At 44.8% G+C, this 10,383-nt stretch overlaps 1 protein-coding gene across 4 annotated transcripts in view; it reads right to left on the bottom strand.

The window, feature by feature from the left end:
- Iqcg (IQ motif containing G) overlaps positions 1–10,383 on the bottom strand; it is a 104,451-nt gene that overhangs the window by 4,197 nt on the left and 89,871 nt on the right. For all 4 annotated transcript variants that reach the window (XM_031363695.1, XM_031363698.1, XM_031363697.1 and 1 more), the window contains exons 8-9: positions 9,537–9,611; positions 867–998 (exon numbers count right to left, since the gene is read on the bottom strand). In XM_031363695.1, coding sequence (XP_031219555.1) covers positions 867–998; positions 9,537–9,611 — 207 coding nt within the window. The remainder of the gene's footprint in view (positions 1–866; positions 999–9,536; positions 9,612–10,383) is intronic.

The following is a 10,383-nucleotide window of genomic DNA, read 5'->3' on the forward strand; positions in this document are numbered from 1 at the left end:
AATTTAAAGAATTCAAGGATAAGCTTTAAAATGAAGATAAAATACTAAGTCAGATGTAGTGGCACACGCTTGTAATCATAGCACTCAGGAGACAGAGGCAGGAGGATTGTAACAAGCTCAAGGCTAGCCTGGTCAATATCATGAGATTCTGTTTTAAAATCATACGCACACACACACATTGGTATCCTCCAGATAATATTTTTAAAACTTTAATAGAATGTACATAGGCAAATAGCCATGTTTTAAACTAGAAATTTAGGAACCTCTGCATCTACCCAGTGATGAAATCAAGTGTTTAGAAATCAACATTTAAAAATTGTCACGCACGCCTTTAATCCCAGCACTTGGGAGGCAGAGGCAGGCGGATTTCAGAGTTCGAGGCCAGCCTGGTCTACAGAGTGAGTTCCAGGACAGCCAAAGCTACACAGAGAAAGCCTGTCTCGAAAAACAAAAACAAAAACAAAAAAAACCAAAAAAACAAAAAACAAAAAACAAAAAACAAACAAAAGAAATTGTCTTTAGGGACCATAAAGTTTTGTGTTGTTTAATGCAGCATCTCTCTCAAGGAGTTTTAAATAATTTCAACCTAAAATTCAAGAAAAGTCTCTGGCCTGATCTCATCTGTGATCTCAGCATTCAGAAGGCTGAGGTAGGAAGATCACTACATAATAAATTCTAGGGTAGCCTGGTCTCAAAAAAATAAGTGTGCTTGCAACAGACTCATTCCAGCATTAGTGCCGTAAGCACGCACTCAGTCATCGCCATCAGTAGAGAACCCCATTGGTTTACTCTGCTTCTGACTGCAACTGTCTTCCCAGACAACCTTAACCCCATTCCTACCCCAGGGTCACCCTCCCACCCCTTACCATCTTTGCCAGGTCTTGAAGATGTGCTAGGTCACTGGCCTTGGCGGCCTTGAGAGCATTTAACTCATTCTGCTTCGCTTCTGTGTCTTTATCAAATTTCTCCATCCAGAACTCTAGCTTCTCCTCAAGTTTCTACTTGGAAAAACACATTAAATAAAACACGGTTCCCACCAGATGTACAATAACAGGGCCACATGGTGCCAGCTAAAGCAAACTAGATACCAAGCAAAACTTCCTACAGAGATCTCATCCCAACAGACTTGGTGAGGAACTGAGGGAGACCAGCCCAGATGCTGACGTGGTCTTTGTATCTGGCTGGTGTACTTTTTGTGTGGAAGCCACTCCATATTTAAGGGTAGAGGGGTATATGTGAACTCACAACATATGACAACATGCACAAGACACGTTAAAATCCCAGAATAGAGTGTGGAAGTGGGCAAGAAGCCCCTCGCCTAGCTGAAAAGCTAGTGGCAATTGACAGCTGTTGGGAGAGGCAGAGTCCCTTTGCTTTGAAGGTGTGGCCCCTGGTAGTTACCACACTCCACTGGAATGCTACATATCCCGGAGTAGATGGGCCACACTAAATTGTATCTGATGATTTGTTTTTTTTTAAGGACACAGGTGGGTGTGGAAGTGGGGGTTGGATCTGGGAGGAGCTTGAGGAGAGGAATAAATATGATTTATATTGTTATGAAATTATCAAAGAGCTAATAAAGTGAGAAAAATACATAAAACAAAAGCAGGAAGAAGGTGCAGCACTGTGGTCTTGGGTTTGACAACCAGACCTACAAAACAAGGTAACCAAAACAAATGCTCACACAGTTCGGAAATGAATCAACACTAAAAGCCAAAATATAAAGCTGCACAGGTATGTCTCAGTGGGGAAGCTACAGAGAAACAAGTAGAAAATTCTGATATATAAGCAATGACATCAGCTGCCCCGCCCTACCCCCCCAACTCTCTTCTTTTTTTTAGACTTAACAATACTGAACACTCATCAAAAAAAGCCTGAAATGTGGGCTGGGGATAGCTCTGCTGGGATGCTGGCCTCGCATGCATAGAGCCCTGGGTTTGATAGTCTGCACCACATAAAACCAGACATGGCTGCCCACATCTGCAATCAAAGTAGAGGCAGGAAGATCAGGAGTTCAAGGCCATTGTTAGCTACACCTCAAGTTCCAGTCCACCCTGGGGTATAAGACACCTTGACTGAGGGGTGGGGTCTTCAAATTCCTAAGTGAAAATAGATATGAATCTAAGATGCCAGCCGAAGTTTCAAATATGAGGGAAAGGTGATGAGATTTAGTCTACAAAAGTCACTTGAAGAGATCTGTTTGCAAGGGAAGATGAAAGACAAAGAAAAAGCCAGTAAGGTGTGATTCTCATGACAGTCCCTCAGGAGGCATCAGGTCTGATGGGAGGAGCCTGGGCCCTAGAAGCAGACTGCCAAGGTTCTAGTCTTGCACTGGAGTTTACTTGAATTCTTTAGACCTCTAGTTCTCTCAGCTAGTGGTTATAACTCGGAGATACAACAATCTCCACACACCGCACAATGTAGTGTAATAGTGGTAGGCTAATTTGTATAAAATGGCTAATTTTATACAAATGACATTTGTATAAAATTGATTTCAACACAGGATATTGGAAAGGGCATCAGTAAATAAAAATTTTAATAAAAGCAACAGAATATGCATCATGATTAATTCTACACCCAAGAAACAGTAAAACCTAGGCATTAAAAAAAAATTTAAAGGTTGCAGCAGGGTGGGTGGTGACACATGCCTATAATCCCAGCACTCAGGAGGTAGAGGCAGGCAGATCTATGAGTTCAAAGCCAGCTTGGTCTACAGAGTAAGTTCCAGAACAGTCAGGGCTACACAAAGAAACCTTGTCTTAGAAAACAAAACAACAATAACAAATTTAAAGGTTGTCATTGAGCTCAAGAGATGGCACTGTTGTCCTCTTGTAGAGGACCTGGTTCAGTTCCCAACACCCGTGTCCACACAGGCTCAGCAGCATGTAACCCCAGCTCCAGGAGTCCAAAGCCGTCTTCTGACCTTCTGGGCACCTGCATTCATGCCTACATGTCTACACACAGACACATACATAATTCAAAACTAAGTCTCAACAGCTACTAGTGAAAACCGGAAATATGTGACTCCTCATTCGATACTAAGATGCAGAAGATGAAGGATGGTGGAGCATGCCTGTCACCAAGCACTGGAGGCAGAAGCAGGAGACCTTGTCTCCAAAGAACTGAAACAAAATGGAATCTTTCCTAAGAAAACACGGCTTAGAAAGATCTGGTAAATGAAGAGCTGAATATAATTCTAGGCAGACCAATGTTTCCCTTTTAAAATATGACACCCCAGAAAATAAATAAATATGACACCCCCTGCAAACACATAAAGACAGGAGAGAGATACCCAGTCAAGATGGCTTGCATTTTACTACACTTTAAGCAACACATACAGTTTTATGCTATTTCTCTTTTGGGTTTCAGATCATAGGAAGATGGAAAAGTTTTCAAGCCATGCAGCCAAGCCAGTGAATTCTGGAAGCAATACAACGTAATAGCCCCTGAAAACAAACAAACAGATATAAAAATCAAAGTACATGAACCCTAGTGGTTTGTTAACAGCGCACCATCCCCAGGTAGACTTTGTCCTAGGAAAGGAAAGATGAGCCCACATTAGTGGATAGATTAGTACAGTCACCAACTCTACAGAGACTGGAGGGATGGCACAATGGTTAGGAGCCATCCTGGTCTTGCAGAGGGTCTGAGTTTGAGGTCACAACCACCTGTGACTCTAGTCCCTAGGGAATCTGACACACTCCACTGCCTTCCATGTGGCAGATACACATATATGCTAAAAAAATAAATAAATAAACTTAAGATATATAAGTGTATTTTACTTTATGAACATATTAAAGGAGAAAATATACATCCTCAAAAAAATCATATTGATGAATGAAAATAATACATCTCAGCTGGGTGTGGTGAACAAGCTAACCCTGGCACTTAGGAAGCAACTCTAAATTCTTTGAGTTTGGGGCCAGCTTTGTCTCCGTGGTGAGTTTCAGGTCAGCCAGGGCTATGTAATGAGATGGTGTCCTACCACCACCACCACCAAAAATAAATTTAAAAACAAATGAGTAATCACTGGCTTTAAAAAAAAAAAAACTTCAACAAGAAACTACTTCACATAATAAAATGTGCACACTAGTGATCTAGTGATCTACAGAGTAAACATCCCATTTGAGTCAGGTATCAGCTACTGCCTTTCAGCTCCAGGTTCATCAGCATGGCCTGGCTTTACTACATATGTTTCTTTGGTCACCTACCAAAATACTAAGCTTCGTCAGCAGAGGGCGCTAGAGGACACAACAGGAAGTCTCCTGGAGGCTCAGTGTGCTCTGGTTCCCTGGTCACACTGCTAGTGCTGAGTGACACCCAGTGGCACTCATTGACCAACACATTTAATTGACAACCACAGCATTATGTGCATTATGACCAGGTAAGGTTAACTCCAAGAATGTAAGGGACACAACAGCAAATCTATAGTGTTTTACTTCAACATATTAAAAAGGAAGATAATCTCAATGAATAAAAATAGTCCATCTTGGGGCTGGAGAGATGGCTCAGTGGGTAAGAGCACTGACTGCTCTTCCAAAGGTCCTGAGTTCGGATCCCAGCAACTACAATGGTGGCTCACAATCATCCATGATGAGATCTGACACCCTCTTCTGGAGTGTCTGAAGACAGCTACAGTGTACTTACATATAATAATAAATAAATCTTTAAAAACAAAAACAAAAACAAACAAACAAAAACCAAAACTAAAACAGCACCTCTTGGCACCCAGGGAAGCCCCCACACGTTGTCTATCTAATGAGCCTGAACCTCAGCCATGGGGACTCTGCCTTTCCCACCTCCCTAGCTCCTTTCTGTCTCGGATCCTGGAAGCCAGCCCTGTGCTAGTCTTAGAGCTCTCTGTACCCCTCTTGGTAATCTGTCCCACACTAATAGCTCATGATTCTTTTGTTAAATGTCTGTCTAAATTGATGGGGTGATGTGTGTTATCTAAGTGGATCATAATCGCACACAGTTGGCACTAGGAATGAAGCTGATCCCACTCTCTAATTCACAGATGTCTTGGTAAAAGTCATTTGCCATACTTGCATAGCAGCCTGGTGTCATTAATGCAACAGGAGATCTGATATGGAGTGTCAAAGCAGATGTCTCTGTAGACCATGCCATAACAGCTGGAGAATCAGCAGCCCTGGTAAGAAGAAGAAGGCACGTGGCCCTGCTGGTGAAATCAAGCTGCTTCGGGTAGGAGCTTTCAAATTGGTTTAGAGATTAGCAGCTGTATTGCAGATATGTGTTAACAGGTTATGAACAGCAGCAGCAGCTGGAGTTACGACAGTCCCCAGTGACTCTGCAAGAGCCACTCAGCTTCTGCACAGACCAGACAGCAAGTCTAAGGCCTGTGCTTCAGTCAGGCGTTGGACAGTGGCGCTTACCTCTGCAGTGTTGTCAAGGGTGCCGCAAGCCTGTGCTTTAATTTTCACTGGGGTTGGGAAGTTCTGGGTGCTCCTCCATTTGTATCTGTCCCGAGTATGTCTTCTCCACAGCATATGCTCAGTACTTTGGAAAGTAGCCACAGTTCGGCTCCATAGAACACGAAAACCCACAGCAGCAGAGACTAAAGTTAAGACTCCATTTGCCATCTGACTACCTCAGTCCCTGCTGTGACCAGAGGTTGTAGGTTTGCTCTGTGGGTCCCCATGAATCACTGTCATCTCAAGGGGTCAGTGTCTAAGTCACTCCAGACTCCATGCGTCTCCTGGCTAAAACTTAGAGGAAGATTTACAGTATATATGTTCAGTAATGCTACAAGGCTCACCCTAAGAGAGGCAGCCCCAACACTGTAGGATAAAAGGGCCCTGGGTCTGTTACGTTGACCTTGTTCCAGAAAGTGGGTGAGACTCAGAGTCTCCATTGTGCTCATTCAAACCAGATTTCTGCCAGACCTGGACTGTCTTACTGTTTTGCCTGAGGCTAGCTGTCAAGTCAGTTTTGTTCCTAAAGACACTGTGACTAGCCATAGCAAAAGATCCCTGTGAGCACAGGCAGTCTGGTTGCCATGTGTCCTCTACTTTCATGACCACCTTATCTTGGATGCCAGGCACCAAGGTGTTTCTCAGGGTTGCACCATCCCCATGGAAGTCAGAGCCCACCTCAAGGAGGACCCCCTGAGGTCACACCTGGGCCACACAGGAAAGCAAGCAGGGTACAGAGAAGCTTCTTGCCACTTTCCAGTGGAAACCAGCTCGCTTTGCTGCCTGACTGCCACCAGCATGGACATCCTTGAGACAGGCTAGCTCCATCAGCTCTGCCAGGTTGCCATAGTGTGCCACCTAGCTGAAGTTGATACTTAATAACTTGGAGGAGCAGATTTACCACCTGGCCAAGAAAGACCTGACTCTCTCACAAACTCGCATGATCCTGAGGGCCTCACAAGGATGCTGGAGAGACTCACAAAGTCCAAAGGCTTCGCTCCTCCAGGGAGCTCTCCCGTCTCATTAAAGAAGCAGCTGCTGCTCTCCGACATCTTGAGAGGAGCAGAAAGGATAAGGACACTACGTCCCAGCAGGTCCTAAGGGATCACTGAATTCAATGCCTGGTTACTCTCAGACCAAGCAGGTTCCCTCGGTTGGAAATGGGAGTCATCCACATCTCTCCTGTGGGGCACACAAGCTCTTGATACAGCACAGAGATGTCCTGTACGCATGTGTTCTTCAGTGTCCTCAGACTGGTGTGTCTTCTGGTTAAGACGTGTTTGGTGATCAGTGAATAAATTCACCCCCACCTAGCTGTCCCCAAGGCTTTGCATTCTCCCATCCACATCATAGGTAGGAAGCCCTGGTTCCCCGACCTCATCAAATGGAAGCAACTACTGGGTCTAGTCAACCAAGCTCTCAGCCTCACCCACAGGAAACCCCACATGTGCAGCCAGCAAGCCTGTGTCCCAGATGCAGCAGCCCCGAAGGCCTTGCATCCTAGTCTGTCTAACTAACACCCATGCACTCATTGCTTCTCAGCAAGTGTTCTAACTTGCATAGAGATCTACGTTATTTTCAGAAGGGATTGTAAGAACATGAACAAGCCGGGCCATGGTGGTGCATGCCTTTAATCCCAGCACTTGGGAGGCAGAGACAGACGGATTTCTGAGTTCAAGGCCAGCCTGGTCTACAGAGTGAGTTCCAGGACAGCCAAGGCTACACAGAGAAACCCTGTCTCGAAAAAACAGAAAAACAAACAAACAAAAAGAACATGAACAAAATGAGAAGGCAATCTAAAACCTTCCTCAACTGAGCATGTTATTTTTATAATTTAAAAAATCAGCAAATATCTATATCTGGGCTGGGAGCATAGCCCCATGGTAGTTTGCTTGCCTGGCACACCTGTAGCCTTAGGTTCAATCCACAAAACCACAGGAAGAAGCAAAATCAAAATATTTCATTTTCAAATTATGGTTATGAAGCAATGTAAGAACAAACAAAATGTTTTTTGTTTTTGTTTTTGGTTTTTGTTTTTTTTTGGTTTTTCGAGACAGGGTTTCTCTGTATAGCCCTGGCTGTCCTAGAACTCACTCTGTAGACCAGGCTGGCCTCGAACTCAGAAATCTGCCTGCCTCTGCCTCCCAAGTGCTGGGATCAAAGGCATGTGCCACCACCGCCTGGCAAACAAAATGGCTTTTATACAAGCAGAATTTAAAAAGATGAAGAAAGGGCTGGCGAGATGGCTCAGTGGGTAAGAGTACTAACTGCTCTTCTGAAGATCCTGAGTTCAGATCCCAGAAACCACACGGTGGCTCACAACCATCCGTAATGAGATCTGACGCCCTCTTCTGGTGCGTCTGAAGACAGCTACAGTGAATTACACCAGAGTGAGCAGGACTGGAACAGGACCAGAGCAAGTGGGGCCAGAGTGAGCAGGACTAGCAGAGGTCCTGAGTTCAACTCCCAGCAGCCACACACGTGATAGCTCACGGCCATCTGTACAGCTATAAATAAAATAAATCTTTAAAAAAAAATGAAGAAAAACTGTATCTGCCCATAAGTTATAGCTGTGTACTATATTCATATGGGTAACTTTGTAAGAGAATTACATTAGCCTCACAGTATTATGGTTGTTTTTTTCTTTCCTTTACTAAATGTATTTTGAGCTAAGCATGGTGGCCTTGAATCTCAGCACTCAGGAAGCAGAAGCAGGTGGACCTGTGTGAGTTCAAGGCCAGCTTGTGCTACATAGAGAATTCCAGTCCAGTCCAAGTTACATGGTAAGACATTGCCTCAAAAAAAGAAAGAAAGAAAGAAAGAAAGAGAGAGAGAGAGAGAGAGAGAGAGAGAGAGAGAGAAAGGAAGGAAGGAAGGAAGAAGAAAAAACCCAAAACCCAAAAGAAAAAGAAAGAAAGAGAGAAAGAGAGAAAGAAAGAAAGGAAGATGTCCTGTGCATGGCATGGCTGCGTAGCCTGTAATACAAGTGCTCAGGAGGCTGAGGCAGCCAAAGCTGCTGAGCAGACCCTGTCTCAAAGAACCGTTTTTCTTTAGTTTTTTACACCTCAAGTATAGCTGTTTTACCTTCTTTTAAATTTATTAATTTATTTAGTGTGTGTGTGTGTGTGTGTGTGTGTGTGTGTGTGTGTGTGTGTGCAAGTGTATGATGTGCACACAGGGTCCTGTGAAGGCAGGAAGAGGGTATCCAACTCCCTGGAACTGAAGTTGCAGGCAGTAGTGAGCCACCCAGTGCTCTGCAGGAGTAAGAAGCACTGTGAGCCACTGGACTCTCTGTAGCACCCCAGTATTTTCTGAGACAAGATCTCTCACTATCACGAGGCAGCCGGCAAGCTCCAGGGATCTGACATCTCCACCATCACGCACATACTCCCAAGCCTGACTTTTCTGTGAGTCTTAAGGTCTATCTCAGGTCTGACACTTACACGGCAAGCATTATGCCTGCTGAGCCAGCTCTTTAGCCCATTAGAAGTTTTTGTTTTTAAAGTTGCAGCTAAGTTTAGTGGCATCTACCTTTAATCCCAGCACTTTGGAGGCAGAGATATTGAATCCTGGTCTACATAGTAAACTATGGGCCAACCAGATGACATCGTGAGACACCACTGTCCTTAAATATAAAAGCATTGCTTTCTTCGGAATTGTTTAAGTGGATTTTTTGGGGGGTTTGTTTTTGTTTTTGTTTTTGTTTTTTTTGAGTTTTTGGTTTTTGGTTTTTGGTTTTTTGAGACAGGGTTTCTCTGTGTAGCCCTGGCTGTCCTGGAACTCACTCTGTAGACCAGGCTGGTCTCAAACTCATTAACTGGATTTTTTTAAAGACCTTTTTATCTTATTCTATGTGTATGAGTGTTTGCCTGTATGTGTGTATGTGCACCACGTACACCCAGTGCCCTTGAAGGCCAGAAGAGGGCTCTGAGTCCCCTGGGCCTGGAGTTGCAACTGTGAGCTGCCATGTGGGTGCTGGGAACTGAACTCAGGTCCTCTGCAAGAGCAGCTAGTGCTCTTAACCTCTGAGTCGTCTCTCCAGTGCCGTAAGTGGGTCATAAGTGGGTTCTTACAATTGAGGAATCAAACACCTGGGCGACTCACCTGCTGCTGTTTTTTAAGGAACATTTCAATCTCCGTGTGAACCCGGTTCTCCTCTTCAGTTTTCATCCTCAGTTTCTGTAATATACCAAACACCAAGCTCTCTACCCAGCAAGGCTGAGATCAGCAGTTCCTGGATGACGGTTGCAGCCCAGATCCCAGGAATGCCAAAGCTTATGGATGGCACTATTGTATGGCTCCACTCAACTCTCTTTGTACTCCATAAACACTACAGAGCCATGGGCTGGCACCCTGTTATACACACACAGTCTCATCATCTGGAAACAATGCTTTAAGATTCTCATCCCAGAGAAGAAAATTACAGCATTCAAGAAGCATGTGGTGAAGTGTGTGGTCAGAGCCAGGAGAGCCCACACCTGGAACCCCACAACACTGAAAGCTGAGGAAGGTGGATCAGTTTAAGGCCAGCCCTGCACTACAAAGTAAGTTTGTGGCCCACCAGAAGAAGAAAGGGGGCGTGGTGGGGCAGGGCAGGGCGGTGGGGGTGGGGGGAGGTTGGATGGCGTTTGACCTCCAGGACTGTACTGGTCATGATGGAAATCTTCCTCTTACTCCTCTTTTTTTGGCTGGCACATTATCATGGATGACACCTCACTGAGCCAGAGAGAGCTCAGCATACTGCTCATATTAGAGGACATAACTTTGGTTCCCAGCACCCAGGCTGGGTGGCTCGAAAGCACCTGTAACTACAGCTCTGTGGGACACAGTGCCTCTGGCCTTCACAGGCACATACGAACACATAATTAAAAATATGGAGCTGGGGGCTGGTGAGATGGCTCAGCGTTTAAGAGCACTGACTGCTCTTCCAAAGGTCCTGAGTTCAAATCCC

Source organism: Mastomys coucha, unplaced genomic scaffold (genome assembly GCF_008632895.1).
Source record: "Mastomys coucha isolate ucsf_1 unplaced genomic scaffold, UCSF_Mcou_1 pScaffold12, whole genome shotgun sequence".
NCBI lineage: Eukaryota > Metazoa > Chordata > Mammalia > Rodentia > Muridae > Mastomys > Mastomys coucha.